Below are 16,823 nucleotides of genomic sequence, written 5' to 3'. Positions count from 1 at the left end.
ACACTATTTCTTCCTTTTTTATTACACAACATTTCAGAGGTTGAAAGGTGAAAATAATAAAATATAACACATTTATAAATCATATGGAAAGGAATTACTATCACTAAAAATTGCAAAAAGAAGCTAATCACAAAATTATACACGCTTACTACAAATATTCCTTCACTGATGTGTATGCTTTGAAAAATAAGGATTTGTATGGATGAGCCAAATTTCACGTAAAAATTTTTTTAAAAAAGGAAATCAGAACACAATGTCTTCTTTCCATTCCTAACATTTATATTCATGAGACTGCTAAAAGCCTGTAAGCAGCAATTATTAGTCAATTTTCAGTTGCTAAAAATATTTTATTTTATTAAATAACTGATAAATAGGATTTTTACAAAACACATTGCATAGAAAAAAAAGAGTTTGTGTTCCCAGGACTCTCTATGCCCTTTGATGCAGAGGCTTAGCACGTCTTCAGGGACAGGTCTACACACAACTTGCTTCAAGGTTGGCTCACCTGTCCGGTGGCCGCTGGCTTCGGGGCAAAGCATCTCAGAGCGCTCATGAAGAGTTAAGTTGCTGCACAAGGTTTTCAAGACATTTCAAATAATAGGCATTTAGAGGAGTTTCTTCTGAGTTTAAGAAAGCTGAGACAGAAAAATTAGAGCACAGAAGAGCAAGTTATTAAACTTCAGCACTGCACTGAACAGTAGACACACATACAAACACATGTGAACAGGATTATCTGTGACAAAGTTCTATTCCAATTCTTGAGTGCTAGCATTATAAGAATATTTTTTAATTTAATATTTAAAATATTAAACATTTTAAAAATTAAGAAGTTATGGAATTTATTTTTAATTACTGGTTTAGCCACAGAGTATAAACAAAAATCAATATACCTCCATAATGGACACTATTACCTACGATCCCAAATGAATGCCTTGCTCTTTTTTCGGACCACCCCTCCTACCACATAAATTCAAACATTCACTGCCTCTAGAAACTCATGGTCATAGCTAGAAACAAACCGAAGAGGGGGGGAAAAAAAAAACCCCAAACCAAACCACTTACAAAAAAATTACACTATAAAAACATAAAAATTAATAGCCAACAGACACAGAACAGTACCGGAAAGACACAGTTCAGTACCTTAGCGGAAAAAAGGTTTAGAGAATAATGCTCATTGAAAACTGGTATCACTTAAAATGAAAAATGCACTCTGAGAGGAAAACCCTGCCTCATATCATGGTCACATCACAGGACCGAGTGGATGCAGGGGCAATGGGATCTATTCTTGGAAGACTGTAATTCAACTCCCTGACGTTAGATCAACATTTTCTGTTCAAGGTCAGTTCTAATTGGGCCTAGTTCTTATCATGTAAGAACATACTTCAGCACAGTGGTGGCCACCGGCAAAAAGAAGTGTGATACAAAAAAATGAGTTGGAGGAAGATCACTGACACGTCAAGAAAATACTGTATCTCAAACATTCATCTATTAGAACATTTTATTATTTTAAAAAATGTTACAATGAAAAACATGGACCAAGTATTGGCACACTTTACAATGCCTCAGCATAAAAGCTCCTCAAACTCAGTGTAGAACATCAGTGTAGAAAACTGCCATTTTGCTGTGAACTGTCCAAATGTATCATTAATCAGAGAATTCAGTGAACAGCTTCCAAGTTTAACTATAATCTCTTTAATAATAAAACTTACTTTTCTTTGCTGTGGAATATGCTTCATCCACTCTTCTTTTTATTGATGGATTTTTCAAAGTTGTTTTTGCCTAGGATAATATAGAGCAATCCATCAATTAGATTTATTCCCATGTGTTTAATTACCAGGATAGCACAATACTAAGTCTGCGCTTGTTGACTACGCTATTAAACAGGACACTACAAAAGAGAATAATGTAGCTGGAGATTCTACACTGCTCCAGCCCACTGTGCCACCGCCCACATCCTTCCCTATCTGACTTGATTTTTACTCTACTGTCCCATGTTCTTCCTTCCCTGCCCTTTTCCCCCTTCTCCCCGATCTCAATTTGCTATTTTAAACTATGCCATCTCAGTTTCAGTATTTCATTATTTCCTCAAACCTCAGATTTCAGATAAAGGATACACAATACTAGCAGTCGGTCAGTTGGTCAACAAGTATTTACTGAGCGATTCCAAAGTGCATAACCCTGTGCTGAGCCCTGGGGGTACAGGGGTGACAGTGACAAGAGCAGCCTCTGTCCTCACAAGTGCTGACACCAGCCAGTGCGCACCAGGGACGGCCAGCTGCATGAGCACCGTTTGGGGATGGCCATCTATCCTAACACTGTCACCTGGCCACTACTCAGCCACTAGGTACACACAGGTATTTCTCTCAGGAGTGAGACGTCTGCAATCAAAGAGAAGGCCAGAGGCCAGAGAGAGCAGGTGCAAGTCCCACCTGCTGGCCGTTCCCCTGGGGCCGGCCCTGTGTCACAGCCTTACAAGGACTGAGCTGACCTCAAAGTTCAGTGATGACGTGTCCTAGAGAAAGGCGAATCTCGCAACTGGATAAAATTTCATTGTTCGGCCTGATTTCAAGATGAGTTTTTCCTTGACACGTCTTTTAGAAGAAACAGTTCATACTAGCATTGTACCAATATGGCAAATCAAGTTATATTCACAGGGAGAATTCACTCGAGGGAGAAACACTTGGAACTGAGACACCTCCTATTGAAATGATTACATGAAAGACTTTGACAGATAGTTTACTAATGGTTTGAACGCACAAAGGCAACACTATCTTTGACTCTGATTTTTTCCTTTCTGACAGTCCCCTGACTTCCGGACAGCCTTGGTGTTTGCCCCGTAGGGACAACAACGATTTTAAAAACTGACCTTTTGGTAATTGTGAATCAAAGCCCAAAGTGCAGCTGCTCCAATCCTCTGAGCATTTTGATTCTCACTTTCCAGACAGGAAGCTAGCACGCTAATGACTTTTTCTAATAATAAGCACATTAAAAAAAAAAAGTTCAGTCCCAGACAATACATTGTATTCATATCTTAAGACTGGTCAGATAACCCCTTTTTACCCACCAAACAAATAAAAAGTTGGCAAAAGCAATCTTTTATAACATGTGGTATGTGGGAGAACCACCTGGAAACAAACTGTTTTCACAGCAGGCACAGAACTGTCAGGGAAGCCACGGCTGCTTAACTTTTTAGTCCCTAATTCAACAAAGGCACATTCATTTAAAGACAACGATAGAGCAGAAGTAAGCCACTACACAATGAGTTTATCAATGAGCCGTTCAATCATCTCTCACATTTGCACATGCAGGAAAATAGGACTTGCTCTTATGATAAACTATAAAGACATTATACAAACATATCAATAGCATGGGCTACTATATAAAACAATAATCAAGAAATACCATATTAGTTAAGCCTTGTAAAAAAGGACTAAACATTTCAAAGGCATGTTTGTGTGTGTGTGAGAGAGAGAGAGAGAGGAAAATGTTCTTTAAAGGCGTAACAACACACAAGATACAGCCCCTCTGTGCAAAGCTGGCCAGAGGATGAAAGACTTACAAATTATCTGCAGCAGCCTACCCATTTTAAAGTACAGATGTCTACAGCCCCAAGGACATCGTCCAAGTGTTTCAGAGCAATACACGAACCTATCTTACTACTTAACTGCATGGATCATTAAATTCTATCCAACTATTCTCCCTCTAAAATGTGTGATTTTAAGAACATGTTGCATTCTTAGGGGTGAAACACTTGTTATTGGGAACTCTCTCTATGCATTATCCCCACCTCAATGAATGCACCTCATGAAACTGTAACCTAGCTGAGGGTACACTCTGTGTGTCTGCTCACTGATGAATATTCACATTGCAAGTTTATTGTAGGGGCTCAATAAAGACTAGTTGGATGAAAGATTCCATAACTAAAGCAAACAAAAATGATTTCAAGTAATTTTATTTAGCATTTTTCAAGAAATTTTAAGAAATTTAAAATCTTTTACAGAAAAAAAAAAAAAAGCGGCTCCATAAAGTTAACTCTGTGCAGCAGAGGGACAGACAGCGTGGAAGTGAGGTGTGGGTGCTGCAACTTTCTGCCGACTACCCCCTCCTGCCTCACCACCTGCTCTGCACTCCCCGCCACCTCTGTATCATAACCTACCCAGACCCAGGCTATATATATACAACTGTTACCTGACGCAATTCATCATGTGAGGTGATGGGTGGCAGCTGGTACTCTTAGGGACCATCATCAAATGGGAGGGTGATTTCTGTGTTCTCCAGCTGAGTATCATCCAGGCATGTTTCCACACTTTTTATCAGACACTCAGATCATATAACCCATGATCTAAATAAGTTTATATAACTCCTTCAACCAGTTACTATCTCTTAAAATTTTTAATAAAGTACTGTATAGGTACTGTATAATGTATAGGTCACTTAATGTAGTGTCCCCTCTGATAATGCAAGTGGATCAATTTTTTTTAAAACACATTTTATTGTGAAATATAATATGTATACAAAAAAGCATGTAAAACATTCTTAAGTTTAACAAATAGGTATGAACTGAACTTGCACAGAAACATAGAAATAACCTCGAGAACAGACGTGGATTTATTTTTATTTATCTGCTCAAAATTAGATATCTGAGTCTCCTGAATCTATGGATTAGTGTCTGACGAAAACAGTTCTTAAAATGTTTAGCTGTCCTCGCTTACATTTCCTCTCTTCTCCTCTCTTCTGAGGACTTCAATTAAACATGCAATTAGACTATCCCAATGTATCTGCTATGTCATTTACCTTTTTTTTTTAATTTTAAACCCTTTATTCTTTTAATCCTTTCTCATCTTTTTTAGCTGTCTGTGCTGCATTCTGGATATTGTTTTTCTGATCTATCTTCTAATGCCTAAGTTTTCTCCTCCACTGCACCTAACTTGCTGCCAGACATGTATACTGAGTGTTTAATTTTGGCTATTGAAGTTCTAGAATAGTCCTGTCTAATAGCACTTCCTACAGTGATGGAAATATTTATATGTATGTGGTCTAATAAGATAGCCAATAGCCACATGTAGCTAGTGTGACTAACAAACTGAATATCTAATTTACACTTAAACACCTATCAGTGGCTAACTGATTATCATACTCAACAGTGAAGCTCTGCTTGGTTCTTTTTCCAAATCTTTCAATTTTTCAGTTTCCTATTCCCAGCAAATACTTTCAAGTTTGTCATTTATTTATCTAAATACTGTATAAATAAAGTCATTTCAAATCTCTGTTTTAGAATTCCAACATCTGAAATCTAGGCAGATAAGTTGGTATTTTTCCCCCTGCTCTTTCTCACTCATGTCGCCATTTCTCCTGACAAGCTTGGTCATCTTTAACTGTATACTGGCTGATGTTTTTGAAAAATTATTTGTGGAGGTTCCCTGAGGCCTAGTCCAAACTTGTCCTCCATCCATCAGAGGGCAGTTTGCTTCTGCTCAGCCCCCAGCGGCACTGTCAATTGAGGATCAGCTCCAACCAAGGTCATGGGCCACTTGTCTATGTGTGTCTGGGGTGCAGAGCTGTGAGGGGCAGTCTGTGGTGCCCATTCTCACACTTGTTTTTCTTTTCTTTCTAGTCGCCTGCATGAGGTTTGGGGCACCAATTTAATTCTGATTCATCCTCTTCTAAGAGGTTAGTTCTTTGGGATTCCAGCTCAATACCTGCAGGATGGTCCATAAGACTCCAGAGATTCCTGGCGTCTGTCCCCTCCCCTCTTGGCACTCCTGGACAAAAGCCCCAGCACACAAAGCTGGCAAATGTCCTGGGAGCTAAAGAGCCTTCTACAAACTTCTCACCTCTCTGGGCACACACTTTCAATCAAAATTGGCCTAGAAGTTTCCCACTATGTTTTCAGTTCTTTCATTTTTTAAGGTGAATTTTAATATATTTTATCTAGCATGTTCTTGTTGTTTTCAGAGAGGAGACCTACCCTGACATGACCAGAAACAAGGAGTACTCTGGATCTGTTTAAACAGCAAAGTCAAGCCCCACTGCCCACTCTACTCCTGGCCATCTAAACTGGATGTTTGGGTGCTACTATCAGAGTTACGCAGCCTTGCTGGGAAGATTTTCAAGCTGCCTGACCCTGCCAAGCATCCCCTCTGGATCCCCAAGTGGAGACGGAGGCAGTGCCTGCGACACATCCATGTAGAAACGGCACAGTTGCTGCTTCCTACCCTGCCTTAAAGGCCCCTGATCTCACATCTGCGGGGCTGGGGAAAGCTACTTCTTTAAGCTAATGAAGGAGAGAGCACATTGCTGATACAAGGAAATGTTTAAAAATAAATCCTGAGTGATCCAGCCTTTTGGTTCTCTGAGCAGCACCCTGGCAGTCAGCAGTAGCAAGCATCTTATGAAAGGCAGCAAAAAGGGAGCCAAGAAGAAAGCGGTTGACCAATTTTCTAAGAAAGATTGGTATGATGTGAAAGTACCAGCTATGTTCAATATAAGAAATATTGGGAAAATACTGGTCACGAGAAATCAAGGAACCAAAATCACATCTGATGGCCTCAAGGGTCGTGTTTTTGAAGCGAGCCCTGCTGATCTGCAGAATGATGAAGCTGCATTTAGAAAATTCAAGCTAATTACTGAGGATGTTCAGGGCAAAAACTGCCTGACCAATTTCCATGGCATGGATCTTACGCATGACAAAATGTGCTCCATGGTCAAAAAATGGCAGACCATGATTGAAGCTCACGTTGATGTCAAGACTACCGACGGTTATTTGCTTCGTCTCTTCTGTGTGGGTTTTACTAAAAAATGTAAATCAGATTCGGGAAGACCTCTTATGCCCGGCACCAGCAAGTCCACCAGATCCACAAGAAGGTGATGGAAATCATGACCGGAGAGGAGCAGACAAATGACTTGAAAAAGGTGGTCAATAAACTGATTCCAGACAGCATTGGAAAAGACACAGAAAAGGTCCATGATGTTTTTGTTAGAAAAGTAAAAATGCTGAAGAAGCCCAAGTTTGAACTGGGAAAACTCACGGAACTACAGGGTGAAGGTAGTAGTCCTGGAAAAGCTATTGGGGATGAGACAGGTGCTAAAGTTGAATGAGCTAATGGAAATGAGCCACCAGTCTAAGAATCTGTTTAAAATTCAGACTTTTAATGGTGACAAATAAAAGATCTTATTTGTGGAAAAATAAACACAAAACCCTGAGTGATCCAGAAATGGAAAATGCAGACTCTTCCTTCAGCTCCCTAAAGCCTGACCTTTTCCCAACTCTCTCAATAATAAAATTGCAGTTAGCAGTCCCCAAAGAAAACGCTTATTCTGAGAAAGGTGAATGCTAACAGGTGATGGCAGGAAGAGGAACAGACGCCTCACACAGGCCGTCTCACTGCCCTCTGAGGTAAGGCCCTAACGTCACCCTCATTTCACAAACGTAAGGACTGAGGGAGACACAGCGAAGGAGGATGGAAACCTGGAAACAAGTCGCTGGAGCCGCCCCTCCCAGCCCCTCCCCCATGGCAGCTACACAGAGTCAGCAGAGGGGCCACGGGAAAGGAGATCATCGTTCATTTAGGTAAGTTAAAGGCTGGCTGAGCTTCTAAAATCTTCCCCTGCATTTCTAGCAATTCAATAATTATTATCAGAAAAATAGAATCATGACTATACACAACAGAATGTAAGCAGAATCCTTTCCACTTGGAAAACTCCGCGTTTCATAGAAAAACACCCCTAAGAAAAGTTTAAGTGAAAAACATGAATGGAAAGAGAATTAATACATCTGGAGCATCTACCATGTACCACAAACAGTGCCAGGCAGTTTATGTGTTAACAACTGATTTCTACCGAAGTCAAGAAAGGAGAGACCATTTTCTAGATGAAGAAAGTGGACCCGGAGAAGCTGCCCCACGCGATGCTGTGGGAGCACACGAGGGCCTGGCATCCGGCACCAGGTACGTGGGAGACTAGAGCCCACCTCTTGTCTTTTCATGATAACACACCTCCTCATAAAACTTGAAATTCACACACCCCTCACAGAAACAGCACATGGTTGCACAAACAGATGTTTCCATTTCGCTCCTTCTGTTCCAAAATTTTTCTGAATCCTCACCGATCCTCGCCTCCATCTGTCCTGAGATCAGAGAATGGAGTCGCTGTGAAGCTACTGTCACCATGTGCTGTTGGGTCCTGAACTCTGCTGACTGCTCAGTGTGGCTCTCAAGCTCACACACCCACTGGGCACCCACTAGTGACGGGCGTGAGTCTAGCTGCTCCAGATAAACATGAACAAAAGAGGCAGAAACCTCTTGACGTGTAAGAGCTTAACGTTCCAGTGCAGGCAGACGAGGAACGCACAGATATACACTGAAAACGCAGTGTAGCAGCTGGTGGTAGTGCTATGGGGAAACGTAAAACAGGGGAGGGGGCAGAGGGTGAGAGGGCGGGGAGGCAGGAGGAAGAGGTGGGGTTACCACGTGGACAGGCTGGTCTGGGCAGGCTCCACGGACAGGGCAGTGCCCGCTCAAAGGCGTGGAGGAGTCAGAGGACCAGGACGAGGGACGGGAGGAGGGAGGTGGGGCCCAGGCCCACCTCGGTACCACCTCCTGGATCCAGGCTGGCTGCTGTGCGGCGACTTGTTAACCCGGGAGACTCAGCGGCAACTCAGGGGCGGGAATCACACCCGATTCAATTCGTCCCTACAGCTGCAGCCTCCCACAGTGCCTTGAACGTGGCGCGTGATGAATAAGCACCTGGCACATTATTTATAAACTATCCTGTGGGGGACTCACCTGAATAACCACACGTATAAATGGATGCGTGTGGTGTACAGGCAGAATACTCACCATTAGCCAGGATCTTGGGCTTATTGGCAGGGCTGAAGCAAATGTTATGAAAAATAAGAAGAGGTAAATAAGGGCTGCTCTTATGCTTGAATTTGCTCATCTCTGTAAGTAAGTCTAAACAGCCATCGAGCCTCAGGATCATTTGCTGCCCATCTTCTCCAAATGATATGTTCAGGAGTAACTTCAACCAAAGAATGGTCAGATTACTGAGATGTTTATTTCCTCCTTTTGGCAATGTTAGAGACAGGAAGTTCTGTAAGAAGTTACTCTGTGGATAAATAGAGAGAATATTATTTTCCTCTTGAGTCTTTTCATTATTTTCCTAGTCCCTCAGAGATCACGTACTAGTATTCTGCTCCTCTTTTCCCCAACTTTAATTTCTCCTTCCTCCCAGTACCTTCCAAATACTCCATCTATACTGTTTCCAGGTATAAGTGAAAAGGTTAAGGAGTGCTTCAATTTTAATTCTCACTAATCCTTTCCTGATGATGGATACAGTAACTAGTCAACTCCTAGTTATTTAGGGTCGATCATTCAGTTTGGGGATTATTTCAGGCTTCCTGAGTTTTCTCTTTCTGTCTGCCTTCTGGCAATTTTGCTACTCATTTAAAGCGATCCTACAGGAAAGAAAAAGAAACAAAACCTCAGTCAGTCTTGGACACCAGTTAACAATTGTGGTAGTACCAAGGACAAGTGTTTTTTAAAAAAAATCTGTGGGTACATCTTATATTCACTTTACCCCAGCTGCTCATCATTACAGATGATTTCTCGTGGCTACATGTCATTCTTGTAAACTTATAGATGGGAAAGCTCCATTACTTAACTGTAAGAGTCATTTCAACCTCCAAATAAAACCCCTTCTATAAAACCACACCGAACCCTGAACTATGTGAAAGACGATAACTTATTGCCTAGAATAATCTGTATGCAAACAAGGAAAGAAAGCATAAAAGTATTAGATCAAGAAGCAGCCCAGGACAGCATGGGAGCCACAGGCATTTGGATCAGGGCGCAGAAGTACAATCGCTTAACTTTCACAACTCTCCAGAGTAGCTCATCTTTCTTCCTGTTTAACAACCTATTCTGGCTTATTTCTTGGGTTCCCCTACACCTAAATCAAAATGTTGGCTTGAATCTATAAAATAAACTTGGCACTTTTACATAAAAGAACTGAGTACAAGAACGAAACGAGCTACAGAAACATTAGCAACACCACCCAAGCAACAAGTAAACTGCAGAACTACATCCCACTCTGCCCTGCCCTTGCCATCACTCACATCTCTTCCCACCTCTCAGCCCAAATTAGTGCGTTTTAGATTCATCCCTTGTCTTTCCCATTCAGCTAGATTCTGCCATGATCTTGGAGATCTGGAGTTGACAACAGTGATAAAATATATGATAGTACTTTAAATTGTAAATATGTTCTGGGCAGTCCTTCTTTTTGCTGGGCCTAAAGACATTTTTAGACGATTTCCTGCACTGGGTAGAATGCAAAGAAATATGCCATGGTAGAGAGAAAAGAGATTATTTTAGAATTTTAGTTGTACAATAGCATTAGCTACATTTTCTAATAACTACAGATGAGTTATGGGAGGTGTAGCTGAAAGTGTCCAGGGCTCGTTATAACAGTGAGCAGAGGAAGGCTCGGAGGATTCCTAATTAGAGCAGAGGAAAAATAACCTGACTTATCTGCACCTGAAATGGAAATCTGATGAAATGGAGTCCGATCACACTTATATCAAAATACGCTTAAGGGGACTTCCCTGGTGGCACAGTGGATAGGACTCTGCGCTTCCAATGCAGGGGGCCTGGGTTCGATCCCTGGTCAGGGAACTAGATCCCACATGCATGCCGCAACTAAGGAGCCCGCCTGCCACCACTAAGAGCTGGCGCAATCAAATTAATTTTTTTTTTTTTTTTAAAAAGGAGAAAAACAAAATATGCTTAAGTACCTTACCAAAATCATAGATTGGGGGTTGAAATATCTTAGAGATCATTTTGTTTAACCTAAAATTTTTTTGAATAAAGAAACTGAAGCTTAAAAAGAATAAGCGTCAGCTCAGTCACACATCTGATCCAAGATTAGCATTTATATTCCACTTGGGAATTCCTACTCTGCTTCCTACCAGCGTGCTCTCCATAAGGAAGTGGCAGAAAGCACTGTCCCCCCCACCCCCGCCCAACAAAATCCAGTTGCGGATGACTTCACACACACACACACACACACACACACACACACACACACACACACACAGAGCAAATATCCAGCCATGTGCTGAGGTGAGAGTAGTAGGTTTCTGATGTGCATGGCATGAATATTCCCACCATGGCTGATTTCAATATACCACCAAGATGTCAGCTGGCTTGCAAAATTCCTGAAAATTAACAAAAACACTCATGAACCAGCGTGAGTTAGCTCCAACATACCACTGAGAAGATCTTTGTTTAATAAGACTGCTATTTATTTAGAGATTGCACTCAAAGTGTGTTTGTTTTTGGAGCGGGTGGTGGCTGGGGAGATGATACAATAGAGGAAAAGGAGACTCAATTCTTATGAATGTGGTCAACTTTTGCAATTTACCTTGGCCTTCATGTAAATGAAAGGGAAGCATTCAAATTACTATGTACTAGTAAGTAACAGATAATCTGATCATATTCAAATTTTAAGGAATCTTCCAAATTAGGGATCCTGTTTACACGCACCTAAGTACAGCCTAAGGGAACACGTGTACTGGGTTTGCTTAAGCCAACCGTCCCTCTTAAAGAGCCCAAGCTGAAACCAGCGGCGGGAAGTCACGTTCTGGCACAGGAGTTTCAGGGACTGAAAAGTCACCTGTGTGCCATAAAGAACTTAGGTCTAACTTGAGGAGGGGGCCGTCATTTCAGAAACCATTTGACAATGTAAGTTGAACTAGAATTGTTATGCTCAATTTGGTCTGTTTTTTGTTTGTTTGTTTGTTTAAAGACCAATATATCACTTTTATGATCTCAAATAAATGTAACACAGCTGTCTTTCTAAAACCGTCATCTTTTTTTTTTTTTTTTTTTTTTGCAGTACGCAGGCCTCTCACTGTCGTGGCCTCTCCCATTGCGGAGCACAGGCTCCGGACGCGCAGGCCCAGCGGCCATGGCTCACGGGCCCAGCCGCTCTGTGGCATGTGGGATCTTCCCAGACCGGGGCACGAACCCGTGTCCCCTGCATCGGCAGGCAGACTCTCAACCACTGCGCCACCAGGGAAGCCCTAAAACCATCATCTTTGAGAGAGAGAAAATACAGTCCAAAAGCTAAGAAGACAAACTAAAAGGGAATGGTGTGATCATATTCTAGCTTCTGTCACTTTTCATGTATCATCTATCAACAGGCTTTAAACAAAGTGAACCTCCTGATCCTTTTACAATCCTTTAAAATAAAATGCCTTAAAATCATAATAATTAATCCTAGAAACTGAGTTCTAGACTTTTCACACATGTCCTCGGTTGAAAGGATTATTTTACTGAGTCTCTTTTTTAATGATAGGAAGGAGAGTTTAAGTACTCACTTTTTGAATTACCCCTTTACAGTCATGAGACAAGGCCAGGTTTGAAAGAAACGTGAAAACCATCTGCTGGACTGCAGTATTCTCGAGAGGAACCTGGGAAGCCATCTTCAGGATATACAGCATCAGGGAGCTGCCAGGGGCCCCTCGATGTGCAGTTTGAACAGGATATTGTCCGTAACTTGACCAACAGAGAGAACTGCAACCTTGAAAAACAACAGTCCATCACAACGTCGTCTCAGCTCCACGCTTTAGTTCAACAACCTGAGTGGTAAAGCATGTCTGTCTATCAAAGGACTCGGCCATTAGCCTGTGAACTGCAATGGCACTGAAGGCTGGTGCTGATATGTCCGCATCTGATCTAATGGACTGAGGGCCTAATGACTTCAATGAAGCATTTAAAAACACTGTGGTCTAATGCCTCCATTTTCCAGAAGAAAAAAATGAGGACCACGATAACCCTGGGGTGGGAGGACAGGACAAACGCCACCAGCCATGTACGCTAAACGGCATCTCGGGGCTCAGAGGTGTCAGTGACTTGCTCAAGGTCACACAGCTCACAAGCAGCGAGCACCAGCAGTAGCATCAACTGGTTTTCCGGAGTCCAGTATTTACTCAGTAATTTAAACAACCATATGGGATTTATCAAAGGAGAAAAATAATCATAAAAGAATTAGAAATGCATTTTACTGTATTGTAACGTAAGCCTAAGGTGTGATTAGCTTGTGAAAGTCCATGCAAGGAGGCCAGCTTAAGTACAACTAGATTTGAATCAAATACATTCTGTAAAATAAACTCATAAAAGTAAACACAAATAAATAGAGTGATCTTTCCTGTATTCACGCTACATAGCAGTATCCAAATACCAAGGTTTCCGTTCATGTTACACAAAACTATCACTAAATGATGCAGCAAACAAGACAGGAAAATAAAAAGCTTCTTCCTCAATCAAAACCACATTCTAATATTTGCATCAACTGTAAGTATGTAAGTAACATAGATTACGGTTTCAAAGATTTATCATAAAGTATTGGGTTGGTCAAAAGTTCGTTTGGGTTTTTCTGTAGCATCTTATGGAACGACCCCAAACTTTTTAGCCAACCCAATATATGTTTCTTTTGCTCAGTATTTTGCAACGGATTCTTTTCTTCCCCTAAGCACGCTTCCCTAAACCCTAAATTAAGGAGTGAAGGGTTGGGTAAAGAAGGATGATGTGCAGAGGCCACACTTCAGAGACCGCCGTGCCCCGCCGGTCACACTGCGAGAGGCCGTGAGCTGGGATGGGGGGCAGTGAGAGCAGAAGTGGGGACTGGAAAGTCAACAGCAGCGGCCTGTAAACAAGGACGACGCTGCCCTACAGTGCTCTCCATACACCACAGAGCCTGAGGCTCTGTTCCCGCCAGCTTACACGGCCAGAGGCACGCGGAGTGGGCGACAGGATGGGCGACAGGACAGGCGGCTCCAGGGTGGAGGAAAAAGCCACCCCCAGCACACAGCAGTGTCAAGATGGCTGTGAATTGTTCTCAGTTCCGGTCATTTCTCTGTCTGTCTTTTGATACCGGGAGAATCCAATTGCTACGCTGCTGACTGTTGCTAGAAGAAGCACGAGAACCTTAAACTTGCTGACTAAACCTTAAATCTGTGACCCTAAGTTTACATGGGAAATTCACACTGCCCGCAATGCCCCCCACTTCCTTCCCCTCAAACAGCTACCTCACACCTTCTCCTCTCTTCCCAAGTCACCTCCCCGCTTGCTCTGCTCTCTCTTAGTTGTTGGCCTCTAACAATGCAGGGCCCCGGGAGGCTCTCAATAAAAAGTCTGTCGAATGCAGGAATGAAAGAGGCACCCCAATGATACCAACTGTCGCCAAGCCAACCGAACCCAGAGCTACCTTTCACCACGCCAGCCTCCTGTTCTAGAATCTCTTAAAGTTTTAACCTTAACCTGTTTTTAAGGTCTTCCATCATAATTTTCACTCTCAATTTTCCTCTTAAATTCAACGTTCCGCTGCCATATAATCGCGACAGCTTCTCCCTCTCTATCCCTGAGCTGTCTAGTGACTCTTCTGTCTCATCAAACACATACTAACGTAACCGCTCGTTCTTATAATACCTGTGAGAAAGCATACATCTAACCAACATACCCTCAAATAAGTGGAAGAAACACTTCAAAATGTATATTCATTTCTCCACTTTAACAACATTACCTAAGATTAGTATTGTAGTATATTTTTGAAAGGCAGTGTTGGGTTCCATTTACCATTTGGAAAATTTGCAGTATAGACACAAAGCAGCTGCAGGGCAGTTTGCATCAGTGAATCATCCATCAAAAGCCAAGGCCAGAGAGAGTGCAAGACAGGGACGAGATGAGCTTCCAGGGCTGCCTCCTGCAGCAGGAAGGAAACAAGGGCAGCATTAGTCTGAAGATATAAATTAAAATCAAAGCCAAAAAACTTGTCACCAACATGATACAAAAACTGAATTGATTTTTGTTCTGATTAGAGAAAGGAATCCTATGGACAGATTCAGCACCTTGCAACCCGGACTGCCCTGACCACAAGCCTGACCAGTCTCAGAAGTCCCTGCAACACTGGGGTGACCAGGATACGCAGCTTAGGTCAGAACTGTAGAAAAACAGCTTCTGAACATGTAAATTAAGCAAGACAGTGATATCTTGCAACATTAAATAAACTCTTATAAATGCTATGATATGGTTAAGAAAAGGGATTTTCTGGTTAAGGAAACATTCTGATCAATTCTGAGTTCTCCCCTCCCCACCCCCGTGTGTATGTATATGTATATATATCTAATATGTGTAGCTAGACAGATAGATCAGAAGTAGATTACTGTTTTTAAATAAGTTGAATATGATAAACTTCAGTCAAAATATTATGCTAAATCAATAATTCTTAAGTAACTCAGTTTTTATTACAAAGATCAGCTACCACTGGGAAAATACTATGGATAAAATATAACTATTGGCAGTAAATGCAACAATTTTTTTAATGAACAGAGTTACTAGGCGATTTGTAGACCCATGTGCACACATGTGGGCCTTCATATAATGCCCTACACAATTTTATGGAGTATCAATACTCCATAAAGAGAGTGGGCGGGTTATTCCCAATGTTACTCCCCACTCTCCACAGGCTTGGAGCACAGCCCTACGACGGCCGCAGACGACCCTGCTTACTGTTTCACGCAGAAGACAGACACGATGAGGTACGGGCTCCTGCTCTACTCCGCCGTTCCGTCCACACGGTTGATCTGTGTATCCCTGCACTTGCCCTTCCTGCCTGGCAGTGAGGAACAGGTGCTCTTTGGGCAGAGACTGATCTGCCCATCTGTGTTCTGGAACACAGCCCAGCGTGCCTCCTCAGGGATCTTTACCCATCTATTAGTTCTTCCCTTCCTGTCTCTTTAATAACTAGGCCCCGATTTGCTCATTTCTGTTTATATTTAAGCACTTTACATGTTAGGAGTAAACATACAGACTAGCTTCCTTTGATGCTATATTCCTAAATTATAACTGCTGCTTTTCAGAACCAAGCTTCTAGGAAGAGTACTCCTAATGCTGTCATTTCCCAGCTATTATTTAATCTTCAGCTTTACTTCAATTTCGTTTCTGAACTGATGAGGCTGGTAAAATCGCTCCTACCTTTATGGCTGTCAAACCCGCAGGCACTGTGGCAACTATTAAGGGCTCTTAGTTCTTTGTCTCCATGCAGTCCCTCTATCCTAGATCACCTCCAAACTCTCTCCAGCATTCCCTTCTCAGCTGTTTTCTGTCTCCTCTCCAATAGTTATATTTTCTGAGGACATGACCTAGGCTTTCACTACATGCCCTCTTGGGAAAGGTCAACAATAGTCACGGCTACAAACACCTCTATGCACTGCTAGCTCCTAAGATCCCCAGCCTGCACCGCCCCTCAGAGTCCCAGAGCCGTGTAATCCGCCGACTACCAGCCATTTCCCACCCCGAGAGCCTGAAGACACTTTACACTGCGATGTGTGAACCCAACATGAGGATCCCTCACAGCTACAGGCCGCTCTGTTAGGCTCGCCTGCGGTAGACTTGAGCCTGGACGTCGTTCTACATGTCTCTTCTTTCTCCTCAGTCTCTCGCATTTGCTCCCCTCCCTCCTTCCCCGCTCTCACTGCCCGGCTAAGGTCTCGTCACCTCTTGCTGCACCAGCACATTCACCCCCTCTAACCTTGCCCGCTCTTCATTCCATCTACCTCACAGCCCCGGTGACCTTTCCGGTATGGAAACTCCTCCGTGTCATACATATAGACAGCGGGGTGGGGTGGGCGTGGGTGACTTGGTGAATCACCACAAGAGTGACCAACAGTTAGAGATGGGAGTGTGTCACACACCTCAGGTAAGCTGGAACAGGGAAAGAAATTAAGAATCTTTGCCCCCTAGAACTATGTCTATTCTCAAGAGTAA

At 42.5% G+C, this 16,823-nt stretch overlaps 1 protein-coding gene across 5 annotated transcripts in view; it reads right to left on the bottom strand.

The window, feature by feature from the left end:
* Positions 1-326: 326 nt before the first annotated feature.
* Positions 327-16,823, bottom strand: part of RTTN (rotatin) — a 137,332-nt gene continuing 120,835 nt past the window's right edge. For 4 of the 5 annotated variants that reach the window (XM_029229393.1, XM_029229402.1, XM_029229411.1 and 1 more), the window contains 6 exons: positions 14,634-14,760; positions 12,377-12,579; positions 8,838-9,105; positions 2,867-2,970; positions 1,710-1,779; positions 327-635 (listed from right to left, as the gene is read on the bottom strand). In XM_029229393.1, the coding sequence (XP_029085226.1) occupies positions 550-635; positions 1,710-1,779; positions 2,867-2,970; positions 8,838-9,105; positions 12,377-12,579; positions 14,634-14,760 (858 nt within the window). In that variant the 3' untranslated portion in view covers positions 327-549. Of the gene's footprint in view, positions 636-1,709; positions 1,780-2,866; positions 2,971-8,837; positions 9,106-12,376; positions 12,580-14,633; positions 14,761-16,823 lie in introns of those variants that run through there. The other variant, XR_003794500.1, reaches the window with a different exon arrangement.

The sequence above is a fragment of the Monodon monoceros genome, unplaced genomic scaffold (assembly GCF_005190385.1).
Source record: "Monodon monoceros isolate NGI ecotype Baffin Bay Population unplaced genomic scaffold, NGI_Narwhal_1 Super_Scaffold_1, whole genome shotgun sequence".
Classification (NCBI taxonomy): Eukaryota; Metazoa; Chordata; class Mammalia; order Artiodactyla; family Monodontidae; genus Monodon; species Monodon monoceros.
This window is presented reverse-complemented; position numbering and strand designations above follow the sequence as displayed.